The 26,516-nt window shown below is 37.2% G+C and overlaps 1 protein-coding gene across 1 annotated transcript in view; it reads right to left on the bottom strand.

Annotated features, from left to right (window-relative positions):
- The window catches only part of GRIK1 (glutamate ionotropic receptor kainate type subunit 1), a 378,577-nt gene that overhangs the window by 132,781 nt on the left and 219,280 nt on the right, over positions 1-26,516 (bottom strand). The window contains 2 exon segments of the mRNA XM_044913681.1: positions 8,795-9,052; positions 12,084-12,251. Coding sequence (XP_044769616.1) covers positions 8,795-9,052; positions 12,084-12,251 — 426 coding nt within the window.

The raw sequence follows: 26,516 nt of genomic DNA, 5'->3' as shown, positions 1-26,516 counted from the left end.
CCTCTTGCTAAATAAAAAGAGTAAACATGGAGATAGAAAACAACACCATAAGAGCCTCCTTCCTCCACTCCCACCCCCAGGAATGCAGTTGGAAACCACATCTTTGGTTTTAAAAGCACTTCAGAGCAAGGAGCCTGTTTATTTCACCTGAGTTTGAGTTGGGCTCTGCATGTGGGATAACTTTCAAAAATGTCCAAACGGCCAATTCTAAACACTAGTTTTGGCCACCTATCCACTCTGTGCACTCAGACATGACACAGAAAAATGCTGATTTGCATGCACAGGGAGTGACTCTGAGAACAGGTGGAGCATATGGAGGAGGAAAAAAAAGAAGCCGCTATTTCCAGTGAGGGTTTAAAATTTCCCATTCCTTCTACTTAAGTAATAATAAACTTTGCTATTTACATTACCCCTTGTATGAAGGATGCTACATGCCTTATAAATATCTTAATAAACCTCAGAATATACCTTCGAGGTGAAAAGGTGTCAGTATTATTTTACAGTAAGGAAAGTGAGACACAGTGAGGTTAATTGTTTAGATCAGCACTAAAAATAAGTCACAGATGCCAGGAACTGGGAGGGACCTTAAGGGCAAACCTTTACTTCATGCATGAGTCCCCTCCACACAGCTGCTGCTGAACGCCTCTCTATTTGAGAAATTTTCCACCTCACACTGCAGTCCAGTTCATTTCTGGACAGCTTAGTTACATTTAATGAGTATTAGTTCAAAAGCAAAGTACCTATGTTTTCTGGAGTCTTAATCCAATTCCCTGTTCATTAAACCACATCAGTGGGGTTGATGCCATAAAGATGAATGCAGTAAACCAGTGGGACCCACAGATAAGATCATACATTTTAAGTGTTAATTTCCTCTTCATTTGTACTTAGAAACATGTGAAATGGCATTTCACAGACTTGTTGGTATATTAATATACCCAAATCTAATAGGATTCTTAAGAGGATCTATGTACCCTCCAGAGGTAAGGAAAAATCAGAACTAAGAAATGGAAACGGGTAAGTGAGTGAATTACCTGGGGGAAATATAGCACTTTTAAGTGCAGATCTTCATACATACGATTTTTCAAAAGTGCATCAAAAAAAAAAAAAAAAAAAGCTAGAGACTTCCCAAAAGAAAAACTGTGTCCCTTGATCAAAGGACCTCAAAGAAGAATCTACTCAAAATATTTGAGATGAACTGTGCTGCAGTTAGCTCAACCTGAGTATTTTAGTCTTGAATTCTTGCTGATATCAACGGTAGCTAAAAAATAATATACCTCTGTGCACTAAAGATTGGGTTCCAAACAGAATTCCGAAAATTTGAATAGGGTTCTGGGCAGAGGATTGGAGTGGGTGAAAAGGAAGGGTAGGAAAGAGTGAGGACAGAAAAAAAAAAGAACTGCAATTTATTATCTTGTTGGTTCTGAGTGCCAAGGACTTCTATCTCCCAGCTATTTCAGGTGCGATTGTAGGAGGGCTTGTAGCAGAAGTGTTTTGGCTAGCACAAATGGTCATCATAACACAGTGGGGCGAGTTTCGATTGCTGAAAGGGAAAAGATTTACTTATTGTTTTATTTGGCACTGATTGCCTACTGAATATCTTTCATTTTGGCTTGGTTATTTATACCAAACTGTTAATTTTCTTCAAGGCCAAATATCAGGCCTCTGTCAAGATTCTTGGTTCTGGACAATATATTCTTTCTGCTTTCTATAGAAGATGGAGGAAAGTAATAAACATAACAAATCCGAGTCACTATTTAAATACAGCCATACAGCCATAAGAGCAGTTATTGCACTTATTCATAGAGTGGTTGAACATATTAAATGAGTTAATTATGCAAATTTTTTAAAAGAGCATGTGCCACATAAGAACTCAAGAATTTAGTTATTGCGGGTGCCTGGGTGGCTCAGTTGGTTGAGCGACTGCCTTCGGCTCAGGTCATGATCGTGGAGTCCCGGGATGGAGTCCCGCATCGGGCTCCCGGCTCGGCGGGGAGCCTGCTTCTCCCTCTGACCCTATCCCCTCTCATGCTGTTTCTCTCTCTCTCTCTCTCCAAATAAATAAATAAATAAATAAATAAATAAATAAATAAATAAATAAAATCTTTATTAAAAAAAAAAGTTCCGTGCGCCTGGGTGGCTCAGTTGGTTAAGCCACTGCCTTCGGCTCAGGTCATGATCCTGGAGTCCCGGGATCGAGTCCCGCATTGGGCTCCCTGCTCGGCAGGGAGCCTGCTTCTGCCTCTGACCCTCCCCCCTCTCATGTGCTCTCTCTCTCTCATTCTCTCTGTCTCAAATAAATAAATAAAATCTTTAAAAAAGAAAAAAAAGAATTTAGTTATTGTGGTATTTGTGGCTGTCATTTCTATTGTGTTTTCTCCTTGAATTTATTGTTTTCCAATCACTAACATTTTTATGTATGTTCATCTTATTTCAAATTAATCCTCATTGTAAAGCTTTGAGATAATGTTTCAAGTGATAGTTAATAGCTCTTTATTGTAGGCTGCATTTTAGAAATCTCATGGCTCTGATGTGTTGAGAAAAATGACTTAAGGCAACCATGGATGAAAAAAAAAATCTCTTGAGGACTATGTGTTGTGAACTCAGGGCTAGAGGCATCTGGCTGGAACTCATTTCCTTGATGGCCTTATTTAGTCCCATCTATATACTGAGGACTCTCAAATTTGTATCTCCAGCTCACACCACATTTTGAACTCCAGACTTATATATTAGCTGCCTATTCATCACCTTCATTTGAATGTGGTAGATATTACAAATTCAAACTTACCGTGTTTATGACTGAACAAACTTCTGGTATCATCCTTATTCCTCCAAAGTAGTTCCATCTATAACCTTCCCCACCTTAGGTGATGTTAACTCCTTCCATCGGCTCAGGCTAAGAAGTTTAGATTCACCCTTGACTCCTCTGTTTCTCTCTCAGCCAGCATCTACTTCTTCAGGGCATTATGCTAGCTCAACATTTGAAAGATTTCTAGAAACTGACAATTTCTTACTCCTCTATTACTTACCTTCCTCAGTTGCCTTGATTTCTCTAGAAGCTACCTATTTTTACCCTTGCCTGCCTGTATTGTATTATCCATATAGAGCCAGAATGATCTTTTTATGATGTAAATCTGATCATGTCACTCCTCTGCTGTAAACTGTCCAATGGCTTTCCCATTTCATGAAAAGCAGAAGCCCTCCTTGTGGTCTATAAAATCCTCCATGATCTATATGGTGCATTTCTCTGACCTACTTTCCCGCTACCCTTCCCCTCTCACGCTGATCCCACCACACTGGCCTCCTTGTTTGTTTGTTATAAATAAAGATTTGTTGGAACACACCATACTTGTTCATTTGCATGTTGCCTATGGCTCTTTTCTTGCTACCTTGGCAGAGTGAAATTGCCGTGACCTTATGACCCACAAAGCTTGAGCTATGTACTATTTGGTCCTTTAGAGAAAAAAGTTTGCTGGTCCCTGTTCTACAGAACTAATTGTGGCTACATTTCACTGAGATTGGCCTTAAAAAAGCAGAAACTGCTGACTATCCTCCACACTGCATTTGGTGTTCAGCTTCTCAGTTCTTTCTGATGTGTGTGAAGGGATAGAAGCCAGGCTTCCACCAGGGGTCTAATGAAGCAAAGGGGATGACCAATGAGCAGCAATTTCTCATTGCCTAGGGTCACCTCTGAAAGTGGGAATCAGAGAGAAGTAGGTGACTAATGGGAAGAACATCCAGGCAACAGAGAGAGAGAGAAAGAGAGAGATGAAGTGAAACAAAAATTCACTCCCCCAACAGTTCTCTAGGGTCTTTCTACATTTTCACTTCCAGAATTCTGCCTGCTAGTATTTAGTGAATTGAATTTTGTCCTTAGAGACAAGCACAGTGCTCCCCTTGACTTCAATGGGAGTCACGGACCATCTGGCCCCCCAGACATCTGTGCTAGCTTCAGGCTATTTAACAAACTCCTAAACAAATCCCAATAAAGTGTTCTTTAATAGGTACTTAATTCTGGTGTGAGAGCAGGTGCTGAGCACACCTAAGTCCTTTCTTTTCCTTCAGGTTTACTATGTTTTCTCCTTTTTTTAAAAAGATTTTTATTTATTTTTTGACAGAGAGAGACACAGCGAGAGAGGGAACACAAGCTGGCGGAGTGGGAGAGGGAGAAGCAGGCTTCCCGTGGAGCAGGGAGCCCGATGTGGGGCTCGATCCCAGGACCCTGGGATCATGACCTGAGCCGTAGGCAGACGCTTAACGACTGAGCCACCCAGGCGCCCCAAGTTTTCTCCTTTTTATGGCTTGATAATTACTGCAACCAAAACCCTGAGTCAAGTGGTATTAAACCCACTCAAAGGCAAAAGATATCTACCTTTATTGATCTCAGTTGACGTGTTTACTCTCTGGGTTCCAATTTAATGGCTCAATTGATTATTCATTTACATTTTTAATTTCTTTGTGGGCAAAATCATTTTAACATGAATCATTTCTAACTTAATGGGCAACATACAAACTCATTTGGGATTTTCAACTTTAGCAAGTATTTATTGAGCAACAAGGCTTGGGTGAACTTAATAGGGATGAAAAGCAGATTTCAGTTTCTTGTAAAAAAAAAAAAATGATAGAAATGATAATTTGAGTTTCCTTCTGTGCAAAATCCTCATCACTTATGAGTGCTCACCTGAAATCAGAAGGTTGGTTAGGACATCAACTTTTGTGTTATCCTTTTACAAATTATATTTTGTCTAAATTCAATTTGAAATCTATAACAGTTATGCTCACACCTTTAGTTGAGCTCTTAAGTTAAATCTAAAAGTTTTAATATCATTCATTAATTTGTTTTCCCTTTAGATGGCCCTGCTTTGCTGGAGATGTAGAAATAGTGAGAAGAATTTGTACTATCGAGGGTACTACATAATAAGAAATAGTATGACTTTATTAGCTCATGCAATTCTCTCTTTACAAAGGTAAGCAACATGGAAGATCTGATTACACTTACATTCATAATTGAAGGGGAGCAGAATTTGCCAGTCCAGAATGTGTCTCTTTGGCATGGGATTATCATGAGATGTTTATTTTTAAGAAACAACAGACACAGATGAAGCTCTGAAATCTGAGTAGACGTTACCCTTTTATAAGAGACATTTACATGTGCAAGGGAAGTCTTCATTTGTAAGGGTGTCTCCCTCACTGTACCAGGAAGAGGGGGGAGGACTCAATCTCTAGAAATTCTTCTCAATGGAGAAGGCAGGGACTTAAATATGCATAACAACCTTATCCTTGCTCACTGTGCTTTTCCTGATAACTTCTCATAACTGACTTCCCACCCCCAGCATCTTTTGTCTTTAGCAGAAGATGGTATTTAAGGTGATGGCTTTGGCCATTTCAGAGAGTTAGTTTTCTTGGGTTTCTCCCATGCTTACAGGTGGTATACATCTTATTAAACTTTGTTTGCTTTACTCCTGTTAATTTGTCTCACATCAACTTAATTGCTTGACCAGCCAAAGATCCTAGAAGGGAGGAAGGGAAAACTTTGCCACCCCTACACATTATAATATTCCATCTCAAGGCCTTTTAAATATGCTTGTGGAATTCATTTGATAGTATGTTTTTTTCTTCCCAGCAAGCAGGTGAAGCTTTAAGAATATGACTGCCTGTGGCTTATTCTTCCCTGTAGGACTGTTTTGAATATAACATTTATAAGTTATATATACAATCACCTACCTTCACTTTTTTCTAAAATGAGATGAGATATAAGAAAATACATAAATGCATATTTCCAAATAGAACAGTCATTTTTATCTGACAGTTTAAAATGGAACCAGAGTTTAGTGCAAAATAAAGGAGGCTTACTATTCATCCCCTAAGAAGTAGAAAGTACTAGTGCTTGGTAAAAAGGACCAAAAATGAAAAAATGAAAATGAAAAATGAAATACTATTAAAAACATTGTTAAGTGCTTTGCTTTATTAATTTTCACTGGTAATTTTCTTAACCTTATTACCAAATGTGTAGCTCAAGAAATGAGCTAATTTTAATTCTTGGAGGAAATATATGCATAAAATAAATAATATTATTCCTAAGTATTATTACTAAGTACTTCCCTATATGCCATAATTGTGTTAGGTGGCAGATTATAAAAATAAATAAGATAGAAGTCCAATGTTTAGGAATTCCTAGTCTCCTAGATGTGCAAACAGGTAATTGAAACATGTAATATAATACTTATATTTGCAAAGTGCTACTGAACCCTATGGTGGTCTCAGAGGACTTTAAGGAAGAAGTGATATTTGAGTGTGATCGTGTGGAATGAGAGAGCTCACTGTCTCAGGGGTTGTGTGGAGGATCATGCATAGTAAGGGGCCAGCTTCAGAAAAGGAGAGTCGGACATATTTATGGATACATCTCGTCAGGTAAGAGACACAAAAACAAAAATAAACTATTGGGATTACACCAAAATAAAAAGCTTCTGCACAGTGAAGGAAACCATCACCAAAACCAAAAGGCAACCTACTGAGTGGAAAAGAACATTTGCAATTAAAATATCTGATAAAGGGTCAATATCCAAAATATATGAAGAACCTATGCAACTCAACACCAAATTTTAATCCAATTAAAAATGGCACAAGACCTAAATAGACCGTTTTCCAAAGAAGACATACAGATGGCAAACAGATACATGAAAAGATGCTCAACATCACTCATCATCAGGGAAATGCAAATCAAAACCACAGTGAGATATCACCTTATACCATTCAGAATGACTAGTATCAAAAAGACAAAAAACAATAAGTGTTGGTGAAGATGTGGAAGAGAAGGAACCCTCATGCACTGTTGGTAGGAATCTTAACTGGTGCAGCTACTATAGAAAACAGCATGGAGATGCCTCAGAAAATTAAAAATAGAAATACCATATGATCCAGTAATTCCACTACTGAGTATTTATCCAAAGAAAATGAAAACACTAATTCAAAAAGATATATGTACCCTTATGTTTATTGCAGCATTATTTATAATAGCTAAGATATGGAAACAACCCAAGTGTCCACTGATAGATGAATGGATTAAGAAGATATGGTATATATGTAATGGGATATTACACAGCCATGAAAAGAATGAGATTTGTGACAACTTGAATGGACCTAGAGGGTATTATGCTAAGTGAAATAAGTCAGACAGAAACAGACAAATACTATATGATTTCACTTATATGTGGAATCTAAGAAGCAAAGCAAATGAACAGATGAGCAGACAGACCCATAAATACGAGAACAAACTGATGGTTGCCAGAGGGGAGATGGGCCGGAGATGCGCCGGAGATGGGCAAAATAGGTGAAGGGGAGAGTGAGGTCAGGCTTCCAGTTATGGAATGAATAAGTCACAGGAATAAAAGGTACAACATAAGAAATATAGTCAAGGACATTTTAATAGCATTGTATGGTGACAGATGGTAACTCTATTTGTGGGGAAAATAGCATAGAATATAAACTTGTTGAATCATCTGAAGCTAATGTAACATTGTGTGTCAACCATACTTCAGTAAGAGTCAGATGAAGTTGGGGGTGTGTAAGGAAGGAATGGTGGACTCCTCATCCTAGCTGATGTGAGGTATAGGAAGTGTAGGGAAGGGGATAATGAAGTGCCAGGGTTAATGGAGTTGAAAAGGGCAAGATGGTGAACAGCTTCAAATTAGAAGGACTTGACAAAGGAGAGTCACCAGCCTGGGGACTTAACTGTATAAAAAGGAGCCTGAGTTACAACAAACTTCAAAATGTGACCAGAAGACAGAGAGGAAAGGTGCCTGCAAAAGAAACTTGAAATGGGGGCAGGTGAGAGAAAGTGTCTAGTGAGATGGAGGCTCTAAGCATCACAGTTCTGTTCTGCATCCTAAAATAAGCAGTGGAACAATGCAAACTTTATTAAGGGTTGGTTATCAGGGGTTCTTAGTCCCTTTCCTATGAAATGGTCAGTTTTATTGCTATAACCTCTAACTAGATTCCTCTTTGTTAACCTACTTTAGAAACTTGTCTAACATAACATTTACATAGCTACTTATCAAGTTGGAAGCATACTTCATGGTCATTTTTCCAACTTTCTTTGCATTATTTAAGGAATGGAGTCATTGTCACAGTCTTAATAGAGTTGGAGAAATGTAATCACATCTTTAATATTCTGATTGGATTACAACGTATATCAATAAGGTGATATTTGTTGAACACTACATCAAAAACTAATGATGAACTATATGCTGGCTAACTGAATATAATAAAAAAATAAAAATGTAGTCATCAAAAATAAAATAATAAAATTCTATTAATAATCTCTCATCCCAGCCCTATGTGTAATATCATTAAAACTTCAAAATAAACAAAACAAAACAAAAAACAAATCCCCCTAAGTATGATGATGGAAGGATCATCAGAAAGGATCCAAAGGAATCGGACATGGTGACACATGGAATTCCTAAATTAGAATACTCCATCAGCTTCATATAAAAGAGCATTTTTATTTTTTTTAATTTTTTTAAGATTTTATTTATTTATTCATGAGAGACAGAGAGAGAGGCAGAGGGAGAAGCAGTCTTCCCCGCGGAGCAGGGAGCCCGATGCGGGACTCGATCCCAGCACCCTGAGATCATGACCTGAACCGAAGGCAGACGCTTAACCATCTGAGCCACCCAGGCGCCCATAAAAGAGCATTTTTATGCACGCCACCTGATGAGTCAATGCCTCTAGAACACTCAGATTCCCTTTGTTCAGACCTGACATGGCCAGGTGAGGTCTCACGCGAGTCCCATACCTGTGCTGTCTTCGTAAACCACCGTCACCGTTTTCCAGTTGTAGTAAAGGACCAGATCCAGGACCGCCCTGCTGATAGCTGCATAATCTGGGTACAGGTTGATGTAAAACAAGTCTTTGTTGTCCACCGAAGGGTGTTTCCAGCGGGTCTGTATATGCGGAACTTCGAGAGCATTGCAAATGGACTGCACGGCACTGACAGAGGAACTGTGGGAAGGGCCAAAGAGAGCAGCCACACCAAGAGCCAGCTGGTCACAGGCTGGTGGACACAGACAAGGAGGGGTAGAAAGGGAAGGCAGGGAAAGGGGCAGAGAAAGAGAGAGCTGTGAATTTCATCTTTCCCTTGATCCCTCTTTTTATTTTCACTATTAGAAATTTTCCTCTACTCTGCATCTGTACGTTGAGAAAATATGCTTAATCCAACTTCCAGTATCCTTGAGATAGTAAAATGTTTGAGAGACTTGAATGTGGGACTGATTAGTAACACATCACAGGGCCAGTTCTGTGCAATCAAAAATGAGTGGCTGGTGTCACACCATTACTTTTAATCAGATGGGGTCTACATCCCTTGCTTGGCGTGGCATAACCCAGGGGTGCTCAGAGCTGTTCTACAAGACATTTGCCAAGTGAATTTCATGTGAATGAAGTTCTGTCCTAAGGCTGGGTGTCAGTGAGGGTATTAACATGGTCCAAGAATTCAGAAGATTCTCTGGGAGGCTGCAAAGTACCATCTTCCCAAAACTCAGAAATGAATTCCAGGCTATCGAAAAACCGCTAAAGAATATCAAGTGACATTGATACCTAATTAATTATAGAATAATAGCATAGCACAGCTTAACGGGATCTTAGAAGCCATTTGATCCAACCCACTAATACCATAGACAATGGAGTGAGTTCAGGGCCACGGGCTTTCAACCAGAGCCCAGGGGCCCAGCTCAAGGTCAGGCCTCTCCCTACCTCAACATTAGCCAACATGCAGCCTAAGAAAATCAAGTCAATATGTACTTAAAAATGAATTCATAAAATTTATTTATTTTTCTCATTATTAGATTTTATACATTCATTGAGAGAATTTAGAATATTTTAAAGGTAAGGAAGGAAAAAAAGGCTTTGTAATTCCATCATCTTGGGAAAATACCTATTCCTATTTTGGCATTCCAATATATAAAAAATTAAATCATTATACAGATACATTTGATATCTGTATTTGATACATTGCTTTCTTCATTTAACACTGAATATAACAATAAAAGTACACCTTTTCCCCAAGTCCCCTCAAAGTCTTCAAAAGTATATTTTTCATGTCTATAGAATAGCCCTTCCCATGGATATGTCATTAGTTATTTAACTATTTCTGATGCTATTGAACATTTAAGCTGCTCCTAATTTTTGTTATTATAATTAATACTATATTACTTATCTTAGTTCTTATGTTTTTCTCTGAATTTTACATTACTTTCTTAGAGTAGATTCTCAGCTATAATTAAATGGTATGATACTTTTTAGTTACTTGATACATATTAAGCAAATTCTCTTCCAGAAAGATGGGACTGATTATCCTCTGCAACCATGTAAAATAGTGTCTACTCATTTCATGCTGATATAAATTTATGCTGGCATTATATATAAGTTTAAAAGCATTTCAAATTTATATTTTAATATTAATTTAAAGGAATTTGGAACTGCCAAGAGATGATTAAATATTTGAATTAAATAATATCAAAATTTATAAGTAGAAAAATTATATATATATAATTTGTCAAAATTATCTGACTTGATTTAGAGAGAAAAAATAATAAATAAGGTTTTGAAAGCCATATTGCAAATATCTATGTAACTGCAAATGTTGACAGGCATTCACAATGGAAACTTTCTGATACTGTGCTCTTTGGTACCGAATTACCACCTGAGATATGAAGACATACAATTTTCTGCATTAAGTGCTGTTAGCATAAATTGCCATTGTCTTCAGAAGCTTATTTTCTGGATATGTTTTCACTGGTAAGACAAAATGAGAGCATGAGAGTATATGAACTGTTGTTTACTCTAACATGGGCAATGGATTGAGATACCTGCTAATATTTAGCTCGGGATGTTAATATGACTTGACAGAAAATCAATTTTTTGAGTTCTGTTTGCCAGCAAATTACCAGTTTTAAGAAGCTTTGGGGGTGTTTAATTTACAAGTGCGGCAGATACTTGAGATCACAAAAAAGCTTTCAATTTTATGTGGGTTGAAGTATCGTTGTTAAATGTGTTTGCCTTTCTAAGGTATTTGCTCAGCAATGTTTGTGTGTGTGACAGAGAGAGAGACAGGACAGAGACAGACAGACAGAGAAAGAGAGATACAGAGAGACAGAGACAGAGATAGATCCTGAGTTAATTCTATGTGGAAACACCAGTATTAGTTACTTGGCAATCGACATAAACATGGTGTTCATTGCATTCCATTTATTTGTGGACAACATTCCTCTATGAGGGAAAGAGCCCCCCCCCCACTCGAGGGTGTGGGGCAGCCTTGGTTTCCACATATAAACACCTGCGTGGAGTCTCAATACCTCCCTGGTTAGAGGCCAGGTTTCAAGTGTACTGAACGTGATTGTGCGTCAGCGTTGTCTTGGAAGTGTTTGGGGATGTCTAAGCAAGCCCCACAATCCCAATGGAATCTTTCCATGACAGAAACCTTGCAGCCTAGCCTAATATAAATTAGATTATTTTATAGGACCTTGTCTTCTACTCAGAAGAAAAAAAGAATAAGGAAAAAAATATGCAGAGATTTGTTACATTGGTTTAATTTTTAGATTTCTAGGATTTTGTGGAAAGGAGTTTAAAAAAAAAAAAGTTGAGAAGATGCTAGGTAAACCCAGTAGTTTACAACCTGTTAAAATTCAGGATGTGAGTTATGTGTGTTGTGGGCATTTCCACATGCTCGGTGGATATGACCTTCCACAAAGTTTTATTTGACTGCACTGTACAATTTCATGGTGGTATCTCAGCCTCAGGAAGGAAAAACAGATCAAGCTTGACATTTTCCATTCACAGCTGAACCAGTTAATCATAGAGTAGAGGGCACTGAAGGGTGAGCTAATCAGAATGGCCCAGAAAACATAGCTAGGCAACATCCATTAGTATAGTTCAGATTGCACTGGACAGTGACATCGAGGACCTAGATTTCCTGCAACCCATTTACACAAAGATGTCCGCTCTGAAAAAGGACAGGTAGCAGAAAGGGTGACTTGTAGAGCAGACACAACACCCAAAAAAGCTTTTAAAAATGTGAAAATAGTTACCTCTCCGCGAGGCTTCAAAACTGTCAAAAAGGTTAATTCTCTGGATGTCATAGGTTAATGTGGTGTTAGGCATCAGGGTTCGATTTCTGTTAATGCTGGTGACTGCGAACTTGAATGCTAATTCTTCAACATTAACAGGTTCATTTTCCACAGTTTCAAAAATCCCTCCTGCAGAAGTAAAAGAGATGCATGAGAAGCATTAGTCACATCATTCCTGTGTATTTTTTTAAAAGAAAAATATCAATGATTCACACAAAAGGCCCCCCAAAAATAAATGTGGTGGTGGTCAGAACAGATCCCAAACCCAGTGTTAAAATTTGTCAGCACATGTTACCTGCACATAAACAGGTCTTCATATGTATGCCCAAGATTTCAAATCCAAAGTTGGACTGTATTTTACCTCTCAGATGGCCAATGTATTCCGAATATTAAGTACCATGTCAAGTATAACTGACAACATGGCGGAGGGTGATTTTCTACAGTTTGGACATGAATCACAGTGTGGTTGACCTATACATAATTTGAATTGTATCTGGCAAGACCCTCCTTCCTCAGAATGAAGCTCTTTCGATTCAAAAGCACACCTTTCCAACTCCAGAGAAATCAGCCAGAGAGCTGAGTGGGGTCAAAATGAGGCATATATACACTTAAATTTTTCAAAATGAAAACATTTCTTCTTTTCTTCTGGTTCAGAATTCTGGGGTCATATTCCAGTACCTTCCAAAGTGCACAGGCAGATTCAAAGAACTTTTGTTTGTTTTGTTTTGAGAAACTGTTTGGTCTGGCCCCAGAGCAATCCTGCATCCTATCTCCAGAGAAATGTGCTGCTCCCCTAAGAGAGAACATGCACTAAAACTTTGATATCTCAAACAGGGGCATCTCCAAACAAGTGGCAATACAAAATAGCAGTGCTTAAAGCTTCATTGGAGAATTCAGCTCTGACTTTGCTTGCCATGGTGATGTTAATAGAGGTAATTGGAGTATCATTAAACTTACATTCTTAATGTTTTTTAAGAGTTGTCCTGGGATTATCAATAGATGCAAGACACACAGTAGAGGTGCTCTTAACTGACCTCCACTTAACTTATTCCTTGATTGACCAATACTCCTCATTTCCCCTGAATAAAACATTAACTGGAGCCTGTAAAATGCTGAATACTTGTAACTAGCTCTCACCATTGAGGGACTCCTTACCAAAGGTCAGATGTAGGTTGTTGTTTTTTGTTTTTTTTTTTCCAAACTTGGCTATGCCAGATTGATTTGCAAGTGCTTCAAGTTCTCTCTACACTTAAAAAAAATCTAAAACTGAAAATCCCAAATAAAAGTCACAGGCACCTGTATGATTTATGTGTATTCTTAGAAAAAGAACTCTAATTGGCAAACTCTAATCAAAGAAATGACTTTGATCCTATTTTGAAAGAATAGTAAACCAATACACATCTATAATTTTTATTAATTATAAAATTATTATTATTTTGCAATTTCCTGCTCAACTGACTTTCTCTATTAAATAATCAATTGCAATGTCAGGTTGCAAAAGCTGAGAAGGTTTGTACAGAACTACTTTGGCTTCCTTTGGAAATGTCTCTGGCTTTTGGACTGATGATATGAGATACTCATGCAGAGATCATTCCTCTGTTCTCTGAGAGACCAGAGTTGAACACTGTGTGACCATGGTATGAGACCATGTTAACCTTTACCTACAGATTCCTACTGGACACTTATTCTGAAATCCATGTTAGGAAAAATTTTGCTTTTATGTGACATTGTTTTTTTGTTTGCTTTTTTCTCAGACAGTGGTAAGTAGGTTCTTTGGGGGTACTCTTAGTTTCTCTCACAACTATTAAGTGGATGCTCCACAGTGAGGTGATAAGCTCAGATAATAGAAGAAGATAGATGTCAAGCTGATCCACAATTAGAATAGCCCAGACTTAAGTTCAGAAACTCTTTGGTGTTAGGGCCTTCACAATAATTATTAGCGTTTTTTAAAAATCTGTTTATCTCCTCATGCACACGGTGAGAACCCTTAAGAAGAGAGAATGTATCTTGTTCAGAATCACCATCCTTACTGAGATCAAAGTCACTTAGGATGTTCAGCCTACAACTATTTAGGAAATAATCAGTCATTGGCTCAAATGTAAGCACCACTCATCTGCATAAGCAGGCTGGTAAGAAGAAATACACACCAGAATGGGAATCAGAAATTCTGAACTTTGGACCTTGGTCCACCTAGTTCCTCTTTGAGAAGGAATTTTAAATATTGGGAAGAAAGTTACTATGAAATAGCTCTTTGGTAATATTTCATTTAAGCCTTTTAACATTCCATGTAGGAGGTAGTATTTCTGTTTTTAGGCATGAATAAGTGAACTGAGACACACACACTTTGCCTACCTTATTCAAAGTCCCCATGCCTTATTTGTGACAAACTCAGGTGTTTAATTCTCCAATCTATACATAGATTTTTTAAATACATGTTATATTATACTATACATTATTATTTTATATATTTATATATTAAATATAATATTTATTATAGGGAATTAGCTCACATGATTATCATATAGAGAACTATATATAATTGATTTATATATATATGTATTCATTTTATCAAATTATTTCTGATGTCCTTCATCTCTAAGTGTGGGTTTATAATGCTTATTTGCTTACTTTAGAGGATTTCTCTGTAAAGGAAATGTTATAATGCACGGATGGTGCCCTGAAAACTCAATCATGCCCCAGAAATAAGTTAGTATTATTACACATGGATAAAGAGGAATTAACATTTGTTATAGAACTGCCTGCTCACCTCAAAATTGTTCCTTTGGTATATAGTTATTTTTTACATAAAGCTGAATGTTCCTGAGTTTAAGAGAATGATAAGTGTTTTTATTATATGTGTATGTAGTGTGTAGGTGAACTTTGTTTTGTCATTTTGGGGCAATTTTCTTTCTTTCTGGCATCAAATAAGCATTATAAATGTTGTCATTAGCTCAACACCCCACCACACTCTCCTTTTTGCCTTAGGAAGGGTTGCTGCTTAATACCAAGAACCTGCCTGTGAAGTGAGGCATAGAGAGAACTGAGGAAGTTCCAGGAAAGTGAAATCTGATAGAGACAGGACAATTATTGATGGGAGCCATTCCAGTTCCTCCTAAAGGAGCAGGCTTATAAGCATTAGCCACTTCCTCTCTCCTCCTCCTCCTAACTTCAGATTCAACAACACTGAATTGCAGAATCTTTGATAGGAGTAGAGCGACGCATGCATGATTTTTTTTTTTTTCCATTTGTAGGTGTGGGCTTGTCAATGAGACATTTCAAATCTTTGGGGCTCTCCATGTAGCCAACTTCTGGCCTCAGTCATTTGTACACATGGGTGCCATGGTTTCAAGAGGGGGAATTCCTACCTGGTTCCTTCTTTTGTTCCTCCCTTTGCCGCACCTGCCTTGCCCTTTTCTGCTAAGGTAAATGCCTCTCTGTCTTTCACCCCTCCATGTGAAGATAGAAGAGAAGACAGCTGTCTCCAAGACAGGAAAGAAGTCCTCACCAGACATTAGCTGTGCCAATGCCTTGACTGAGATTTCTTAGCCTCCAGAACTGTGAGAAATAGTGTCTATTGTTTAAGCCACCAGGTCTGTGAGATTGTTATAGCAGCCTGAGCTAAGATATGAATCTTTTTTTTTTTTTACCTCAAGGGCTTTGAAATTTAAAATGGACAATTTTAATGGAAATCATATCTATGCATGTAAAATTCTCTTCCAACAAGATCCTAAATTTATGGTACAGTGGCTTAAGGTAGGCAAAGAAAAACTCACTTGAAATCTCAATACAGAATCAGGTAACACAGTTCCATCACCACAGGTGCGTTTCTCTCTGTTGGGTAGATCCTGTACCAACAAGGTCAGGCCAAGACAGGCAGTTTTGTTTTGTGACCACGTAGACATAGATGGAAACCAGACTGCACAGGTAACAGGTTGCCTTTAATAAAGGTTAGTGGTGGACACAGAGGGTGCAAGTGAGAACTTGTGGTTTTGTGTCACATAATTCCATCTAGACTTCCAAGAGAATTTGGTCATATTCACAAACCCACCTACTGTTGGGTCAAAAACATGATTGTTATAGGTAAAAAGCAGTCAAGGCTTAGACTAAGGCTAAGTCAAGGCTAAGACTGACTGCTGGGCTGTTTGCAAAGATACCTAAGGTAAACCCAAAGTAATGTTCTAATAACACATTTACAATAATACCTTTTGGAAATGTAATAACATTATATCCTTACATATATTTAGGTTTATTTTTTTGTTCTACTTTAACTGATTGTGTATGCCATGTCTATGACTCTACTGAAGAACTCATTCATTCATTTACTAAATCATTTGCTCATTTAGCTATTTATTTACAAAATGCCAGCCTCCTATGAGCCAGACACTGTACTTGGTTCTGGGGATACAATAGTAAACAAAATAGACAGAAATCTGACTTTTGGCTTTACATGCTAAAAGGGGAGCTGATCATGAACAGGAAGAAGGGAGCTGACATGTTAGGGTAGGAGGCCAGGAAAGATCTCATGAAGAGAGCAACTTTGAAGTAAGAACCTGCAGGGAGTGAGGAAACTGCCCTGAAGATATTGAGAGAAGAGCATTCTAGTCCGAGGGAACAACACGTTCTAAGGTGGGAGCTGCCTGGTTTTAATTTTGAGGAGTAGTGAGAATGAAGGTGGGTGAGCCTGGTCTGGACTGGTAGAAGATGAGTTTAGGGCGGTGATGGGGGTGGATTAGAGCATATCACAGAGGGTCTTATAGGCCATAATAAGACCCTGGATTTTATTCTGAGTCAGATGGAAAGTCACTGGAGGGTTTTGAGTACAGTAGAGAAATGACGTATTTCAAGAGGATCACCCTATGTGACACTGTGATCTCTAATAAGAAATATATATTGGTCTTCATCCTCTTTTGGTGCAGAGCTCCTAAAGGCCTTGGAATTTCCTAAGTGATAAGAGCAACAAAGTTGTCTTTTGTCATGTTGATGAGGTGATTTGGGAGTCCCACCTAAGGAAGGGGGGCTGGTTGCCCAGACCAGAGAACCAACCATATGATTAGAGGATTGGGAACTCTCAGTTCCACCCTCTGACCTCCAAGATGGGGAGAGAAGCTAGAGGTGGAACCAACTGCCAATGGTCAATGGGTGCATCAATCATGCTTATGTAATGAAGCATCCATAAATGGCCTGAAGGATGGGGTTCAGAGAGCTTCCAGGTTGGTGAAAATATCCACATACCAGGAGGGTGATATATCCCAACTCCATGGGAACAGAGGCTCCTGTGCTTGGTACCCTCTTAAGCCTTGCCCTGTGTATATCTTCATCTGGTTGTTCACCTGTATCCTTTAATAAACTGACAAATATAAGTATGTATTTCCCTGAGTTCTGTGAGCTGCTCTAGCAAATAATCGAATCCAAGGAAGAGGAGGTCATGGAAACCTCTGACTTGCAAGTGAATTAGGTAGCAGTTGTGGGTAACCTGGGGACCTACTAGCTATTGGTACCTAAAGTGGCAGAGCAGTCTCATGGGACTGAGCCCTTATCGTGTGAAGTCTAATACTATCTCCAGGTAGGCAGTTTCAGAATTGAGATAAACTATAGGACACCCAGCAGATGTCACAGAGAATTGCTTGGTGTGGGAGAACACCCACCCATTTGGTGACCAGAAGTGTGCAGGCCAGAAGTTTTCTGAGTGTGGTAGTCATGTGAGAGCAAAGGAGACACACATAGCACTGGGTTCTTAACACTCACCCCATTTTCGGTACTACGAATAGACCGAAGGGAGGAGAGGGGCAAGAGAAAAGGCAGAGATCTGCTACCAAAGCCACTATAATATCAGATGACTATAACCACAGGCACTGTGATAATCCAGGTAACTGATGAGAGATGGTTTGGTATAGATGAGCAGAGTGTGGGGGTATGGCAAAAACTGGCCAAATTCTAAATAAAAATTGAAGGTAGAGTTGGCAGGACTTGCTGATCAACTATAAGTGAGAAGAAAAGAGTCAGGAATGACATCAGGCTTTTGGTCTGAAATTGCCATTCACAGAGATGAAGAAAAAGAGTAGGTGCTTGATTTGGAACATGAATACCATGTGCTGCTTGTTACAAATCTGAGTGGAGATGTCAACTAAGAGGTCACCTATATTGGTCTGGATTTTATTGGAGAGGTCTGGTCTAGAGATAGAAATTTGGGAGTCATCACTGAAGTTTATATCTAGGTGGTATTTAAAGCCATAAGACTGGGTTGACAACACCCAAGAGCAAGAGTAGATGGAGAGTGGCAGAAATTGGAATGATCCAGTCAGAAACCAAGGAATGTCTGGAGCCACCAGCAGCTGGAGGAGGCAAGGAACTGAATCTTTCCTGGAGCCTTCAGAGGAAATTGGACCCTGTTAACAACTTGATTTTGGACTTCTGGGCTCCAGAACTGTGAGGGAATAGATATCTATTGTTTTAAGCCACACACTTTTTTGTCATTTGTTGCAGCAGCCGTAGGAAATCCATACAGTATCACAATTGTCTTGAGAAAATTTCAGTAGTGGATGCTCTTAATTACCGTATTTTTTCCCTTTGTAAAATGTTATTTTATTTAATATTTCAATTAACAATCTTTAGCTCTCTGACTTGATTTGGCAAAAAAAAGCAAGTAACTCTACCACACAACACATTGGATTTCTTTGTTAATTACATTTTCCTGTCTTAGTCTTAATAGACAGGGGCAAGTTTTATTATTACACATATTCTAATAAACCTCGCTTACTCCCTTAACTAGCTGTTGTGTACTCATTGTGACAAATTGCGAGGTCATGCAGGAAAGAAGGGCAATCAAGAAATGGAAAGCTTCAATAGTGTTGACTCCTGTTTTGCATTCCTGTGGAATAATAACCATTCCAGAAGCTATCAACAGAAAACAAGATGGCAATTTGATGTATTCCTTTGCTGATGGCTGCTCCTTAAATATACAGTGTTATATTGCCTCTCTTTATTGCCACACCCATAATTCTAGTTTATTACATCATAAGCAAATTACTATAAGCCTATATTTACTGCACCTTTAATTTCAAGGCTACACATTTAAATTCTAAGATTCCCTTAGATAATACTCTCTTCCCCACTCAGCTTACCTCTTCCTGTTTTAGTTTTGGAGACTGATACCATCTTGGTAAAGATTTCATGCTAGGTGAATTTGGATGGGAAGCAGATGTTCTATGACCTAATGGAGAATGAATGGACGAGGGGTACCTGAATTTTTACCTTTCATGAAGTCCTGATTATGGACAAAGTTGTAGGTAAGGACAGCCTCAATGGTAGGGCTGTTGCCCAAACCTTCTACAAGTGTCTTCAGATATTGGTGTCCTTTGAAGAGGGGGAATGGGGTTTGATGTCACCCCTGATCCAAGAACCACATCCAAACTCTCTGTGATGTTTCAGAGAGCTGCATGAGTTCAGGAGGAATGACATTTAAGGTGGAAGAAAGTATGCTTTAGAGTAAGGAATTTCTGAGATGCTTCAGATGGTAGCAGTTATGGGAAAGGCCGGTTAAGGGAAAGGCTATGGGTTATGGGCAGTTTAGCACATGCTGCCAGTAATTTTTCTTAATAAATTTGAGTTGCACATTAAAAAAGAAAAAGAATATATCCAAAGCCAAAGGTACTCTATTCTAGTGATATTCAATATTCAGTTTAATTTGATTCATCAAACATGATTGGCCATCTATTGATATCTATGATGCTGGCAGCAGTGGAGGATACAAAGATGGAAGCACTTGGTTCATGCCATCAGCAGGGCTTCCAGTCGAGTGGTGAGAGATTACAGAAAAGGAAACTATGTACAGTAGTCAATTATTCATAACAGAATAAGAAGCCCACTCTTTGTCCCCTCCAATGTGGAGTCTTTTCTGAGTCTTCCAGCCAGAGGTGAACTCTTCCATCTCTTTTGATAATGTATAATCTAGTGCATATTTGGGGAATTCATTTTGGTGTAAAATCATAAGCTGGGAGTCTAACTGTTCTTTGAGGGTAGGGATGATGTTTATTGATCCTTGCCTTCTGCCAGGACTAAATGTCTTGATTTGGGCAGAGTACATTGTCCCCAAACAATGACCATCCAATTGAGTTGAGTCTCTTTGTGCCTTAACACCCCGCCTAATGAAGTAATATGTTGGCATACTTAGTATAGTATGTTGGCATACTTGGCATAGTAGTATGGCAAGATAGAGAGGCTTATGAGAGTGTTGGAGAGAGGGCGGGTGGTTGTTGAGGCATGTAGAGACTGCCTGATTTCCTTCTTTCGGCCTTTTTAGCAGTGATTGCTTCCTTTCTCCCAACAATCATGGCGCATGATCCCCAAGCACTTTCAAAACTCTGACCCTTTCTTAAAGGCTCACTTGCCTCAGGCTGCCAGCACCTTAACACCTTGAAGGAATGGTTCATCTCCTATTCAGCTGCAGATTTCAGGCAAGAACCGGGAATATCGCTAAAGGATTCATGCCAAACTTTTATGAAATTCTGTGATCGCTCTCATGTCTGTTGAGAGCAGTTAGATTTTAAGCTTATAACACCTCATTTAAATGACACATATTCATACGAAAAGTCTCAAATTTCATTTTCTACTTACTAAATAAATGGAATATGCCAAGTTCACAACTTGTAGTTCTTGAAGCCGTGTAATACACTTCAGCACAACTGTCTAGTTTTCTTCCCCCCTATTTCTGCTATTTCTCAAGGTGAAATCTCTCCTTGCTGAAAAGGAAATATTGTTGCTAAAGATGAGAACTGTTGTCTGACCAGAACAACTGGAAGTAAGTTCACAGCTCTGACAGAGCAGTATTTACCAGTGTGTGCACAGAAGTCACCCATGAGATGCTACACGCAAAAGGAAGTTGAGTGGTCAAGAATGTTTAGGAAACATTTCTTTTTGGAAATCCACACTGCACAATAACATGTAAGAGTCTCTCAGAAATCCTACAGTAAAGAAGCAATTTGACTCCGGTCAGCCCATGGATTCTCATTCATTCGATGATAGGAAAGTTTTCCTTGTAATTGGGATATACAGTGGAATTTCTATCCTGAGAAACACACATTTTGGGAAAAATTTGATCCAGTGACCTGCTCTCTTTGGGACTGACAAAAATAATTTGCAGTCTTAAATATTGTTTTGGTGCTCATTTTAATGAAAATTGGACACTAGGTTCTTGATCAGAAATATCAACTCTCTGATGATGACTTTGCTTTTTGAAAAATTAGTATTAGATTTATAATGTCAATTTTTACCCCCTTTTTCCATTTAAAACAATAATCTAAGCAAAAATATGGTCTGTATTTTATGAAAAAGTAATCTTTAATTTTTTTACTTATTTGTTTTTAAAGATTTATTTATTTATTAGAGAGAGAGCACATGCACGTATGAGGGGGGAGGGGCAGAGGGAGAGAAAATCAAGCAGATTCCCCGCTGAAAACAGAGCTCACCCTCAGCTTGATCCCAGGACCCTGAAACCATGACCTGAACTGAAATCAAGAGCCAGATGCTCGGGGCACCTGGGTGGCTCAGTCGTTAAGCAGCTGCCTTCGGCTCAGGTCATGATCCCAGTGTCCTGGGATTGAGCCCCGCATCCGGCTCCCTGCTCAGAGGGAAGCCGGCTTCTCCCTCTCCTATTCCCCCTGTTTGTGTTCCTTCTCTCGCTGTGTCTCTCTCTGTCAAATAAATAAATAAAATCTTTAAAAAAAAAAAGATGCTCAACTGACTGAGCCACTCAAGTGCCCCAGAAAAAGTCATCTTTTTTTTTTTTTTTTTAAGATTTTATTTAGTTATTTGAGAGAGAGATCACAAGCAAGAGAGAAGTACCCCGTTGAGTATAGAGCCCCAGGCAGGGCTCGATCCCAGGACCCTGGGATCATGACCTAAGCTGAAGGCAGACGCTTAACTGACTAAACCACCAAGGCACCCCTAATCAATCGTCTCAAAGATATGTTGTGGACAGAATGCAAGTCCTTGACATTTAATGTAAATATTTTATTTATTTTATTATTATTTTTAATGTAAATATTTTAAATACAAAGTCCTTTGCTACATTTTCTTTTTCCTTTCTTATTATTTTCTATTAGTTTTTTTAACCTCTATGCATATTTATTTGACACATTTATAAAATTTTTTGTTTACTGACTTAAAAATTGTACAAAATGGTGAACTAGGCAACAATAGTATTTTAGAACATCAAAAAGAGTTAGAGTCTGATTTAAACACTCACATGTTTACTATGACCCGCATCATTTAAAGAGTCTCAAACTGAAATTCTGTTTACTACTGTTCAAGGATGTTAGTCCAGAAGGTATCCGAGTTGAGCATAACCTCCCAGATTTGCTCACAGTCACATTCTAAGGTCCAACACTATAAAATGAACAGTTTGCATGGACATAAATAATGAATAAGCTCTATGGAAGTTACTTCTCAGAGAAAATCTTTTTGTGAAACATTTAGGTCCCAGATGAAGAGAGATAAACTTGACTATTACATGTATCCAGGAAAACTAAAAGTTGATCAAAAATAAAGCACAGTTAAATGCTATGTCACAGAAGGATCTATGTATTGAATGCTACCAGTTGGAACTTTGGGAAGTGTGCACCACTTATTTTAAAAGTACTAAACTCTGGAAATTCTCTTTGCTGCTCATTTACATATATTTTTAAATATGCTGTACTCTGTGAACTCCCATAATGAATACCACTGTCTGCTATGTGAGTAAACATTGTTTTCTTTTCTAAATAATTTTGTTTTAAAAACATATAAATTGGGCAAAAGTTGAAAGAAAGGGAAACACAACAAAATATAATCATGCCGGTGTGAAACAATTATTATTAATAGTTTGGTGATTTTCCCTCCATTTTATTCCCATATATATCTGAATTTTCTTTGAAATAATTAAGATGATACTATCTTATTATTCCCTGGCATTTTCACAAACACTGTACCATAGGCATCTCCCCCTGAAAACAAGCCTTATTTTTAGTGGTTGTCTAATATTTCATTGGATATATCATGGCTTCCTTAATCAGCTTCACCTTCTATTTATTTATTTTTTTGGTAAGTTGGCACTGATTCTTCACTGTTATGAATCCTATTATGATTGACATTTGCTGCGAGAAACAAAAATACTTTGAAGTATATTTATTAGGTCCTAAGTTATAAACCATTTAAGCTTTTGTTAAACAATGCTAAACTGCCGTGCGGAAGGGAAAGCTAACTTGTATAAGTACTTTGTATCCATTGTGTAGAAATGTCCAACTGAACTGCAACTTCCCAAGAATCTGTATGACTTTTAATTTAGTTTGTAGCAGAAAGTATTCATTATTGCTTTAATATGCATGCCTTTGAATATGGATGAATTTAATTTTTAAAACTTATTTACTACCTATTTGTATGTCTGTAATTTTAAATTACTTGTTCCTGTCCTGTGCCTTTTTTTTAGTATTTTGAGATATAATTGTTTTTGTTATTGATGTAAGTTACTCTCTTACTCATAAGGATTTAAAGTCTTTGACATTTTTATTGCAAATATTTCCGAGTTTATTATTCAGCTTTTAATGCTGATTAGATTTTTAGGCAGAGAAATGTTTAAATTTTTATAATGCCAAATATATTGATTTTTTTCTTCTTGGAACATGAAACATTTGTAGCAGTTACTAATACTTCTGGTTCTTTTCCTCTGAATGTATGAGGGAATTGCACCTAACTTGGGGTTGGATGGGGCTGGGTGACTAGTTCTGTTCAGTGACTTGTGAACAAAATAACCTATGTCACTTCCTGGACAGAGGGCTAAACTGCCACCAAGAGAACCTTCAGAGCTTTTTTCCATTTCCCTCTGTCTCAGTGACTGGGACAAGATAGGTAACAGTTGCTCCCTCAGCCTGGGATCCAGAGGGAGGGCTGGAGGAGCAGAGGCTGCAACAAACTCATTATGGCCATTACAGCAAGAAAATCCCTTTGGTTATTTAAAGCCTCTGTTTGGGAGGAAGTCATTTGTTAAAGTAACGGAATCTAACCCAGTGGGACTGTTGGAATGTTTATGATTAGAAGTTTCTCTTCTATCCACCAAATTGATAAATATTCACATACATAATTACTCAGGATTTCAAAAAAGATTTTTACTCTTTATAATTAGTTATTTAGTCCTTCTGAAATTTATTCTGGTGTGCGCTATTAGGGGGGAAAGCTAATATAATTATGCTATATATATAATTACCTACTGATGTATATAATTACCTACTGATGTGTTATACCACCTTCATCGCATACTGAGTTAGTACATAATTTAAGTTCCTGACTATTCTGTTCTGTTGACCTTTCTGCCTAGTATATGCTAGGATTATATTGTGTGAATACTAGTTTTAACACTTGCTGGGTAAATGGACACGTCTTCCTAAATTACCTCTATTATATAAGATTTTCTTGAAAAATTTTGCCTACTTATTTATTGAAATTCTTTTGAGAATATCATTAAATGTATACATCATTTTTTGGAAATAAAAAAAATCCTATCTTTCTATCTAAGAACATAGGCATTTATATCAAGATATTTATATTTATTAGTTTTATTTTATAGTTTTCAGAAACACGTCACACATTAATATATTTTTCTAGATATTTTAGAGGGCTTTTCTTGATAGTTGAGTTTGATCTTTTATAATATGTACTTTTTTGTTATTACTGACTTTATTTTATTCCCCAACCTCACTGAGGAAAAATTGACAGGTATTATAATTGACTGTAGTTTTCTGTGTGTATCTACATCTACTAGCCTTCCTGAACTATAATTAAATACTTAATTTTCTTCTTATTTGTTGTTTTCTCATAAAGTAATCATCTCTAAATATCCACCATCTCTGTTTTGTTTATTGCATTGGCTATAATTGAATTAAAGGCATAAGCCATGATATAATTATATCAGTGTTGTTTTAAGCTCACATATTTTTAAAATATGAGCCTGAATGTCAAGTATATTGATTTTCATACTATTATGTCAGGGAAAGACATGAAAAATATCTAGTGTAAGAAAGCAGTAACACTTCCCTCGTGATAAATGCCAAGAAATCAGTTTGTTTGCCTTTTTTGAAAAATTAGAAAATTAGCATTGGTGTGACTTTCCTGGATCTCCCCTTATATCTAAATTGTACTTTCTGTCATTTCAATTGTTAAAAACTTATAAAAGTATCTATACTTTTTATTTATTAAAGCATTTGGGTTTGTGTATTTACATTTTCACATAGATTTGGCTGTATTTCACCTATCTTAAAAGATGTTTTTGCATTTTTGTTATTTTATAGCTATTCTTAAAATAATGCATTATTTCCTGATTGGCTTAAAAGTTAGTCATTTCTAAATTTCAAAATTTGAAGTTTCTTTAAATATTTCTTTTTTCTAATTTAAAACAAAGCAGCTTAACTGTGTTATTTAAAGTTTAGTATATATACATAAAAGAAAAAACCAATAATTTAAAATTCTACCACTCAGAGTTAACAATATCAAACTTTAGCTGTATTTCTTTTCTATGATTTTTTTGTAGTATGTGGATCTATAGTAGAATCATATTGCATATAAAATATATTTTTGTGCTTTTTCTCTTAATGGCATTCTCCATGTTATTTAATATTTATTAAATATAATTTTAGTGATGTATAATATTCCATCTCAAAAACAAAAGTTTGTTTAGATAACTCTATTGTTAAACATCTTTATTTCCAATTCTTTGCTATCAAAGATAATGCTTCAATAAGTATATCCTTGTGAAAAAAATAATATTTTTTCCCCTTTATTTCCTCAATTCTTTTATATGACATCCAGGGTTTAATAATATGTTGGTTTTTAAAGATTTTGATCTATATTACCTAATCATCCTGAAGAAAGAGTGCATCAATTTACATGCCTACCATGAGTACATGAAAGTGCACATTTCTCGAATTTCTAGGCATTGTAAATAAAAAGAAATCAATTCCCCAGGCAAAACCTTTGCAACCGATGGTTATTTACATTCACACTTCATTGAATATTAATGAAGCTGAACATTTTCTTGAAATGTCCTGTTGTATTTCACTGTATTTGTTCCTTTGCCCATTCTTAAATCCTGGTCCTTGCCCATTTTGAATGGGGTATCCGTATTTATCTTATGCATTTATGCATTAGGGAAGGAAATTATCTGCCCATAATTCTTTCTGATACTTTTTCTAGCTTGCTATGCCTTTAATTTTATTGAACATTTTTTTCCTTATTATGAAAGTTTTGCTGTGCCTTTAATTTTATTTAACTTCTTTTTCTGATTATGAAAATTTTATATTTTTATGTAATTCAACCTATATATTTTTTTTGTTAATCAACACATCTTTTTTTTTATTATGTTAATCACCA

This window comes from Neomonachus schauinslandi, chromosome 1 (assembly GCF_002201575.2).
Source record: "Neomonachus schauinslandi chromosome 1, ASM220157v2, whole genome shotgun sequence".
Taxonomy (NCBI): Eukaryota; Metazoa; Chordata; class Mammalia; order Carnivora; family Phocidae; genus Neomonachus; species Neomonachus schauinslandi.
This window is presented reverse-complemented; position numbering and strand designations above follow the sequence as displayed.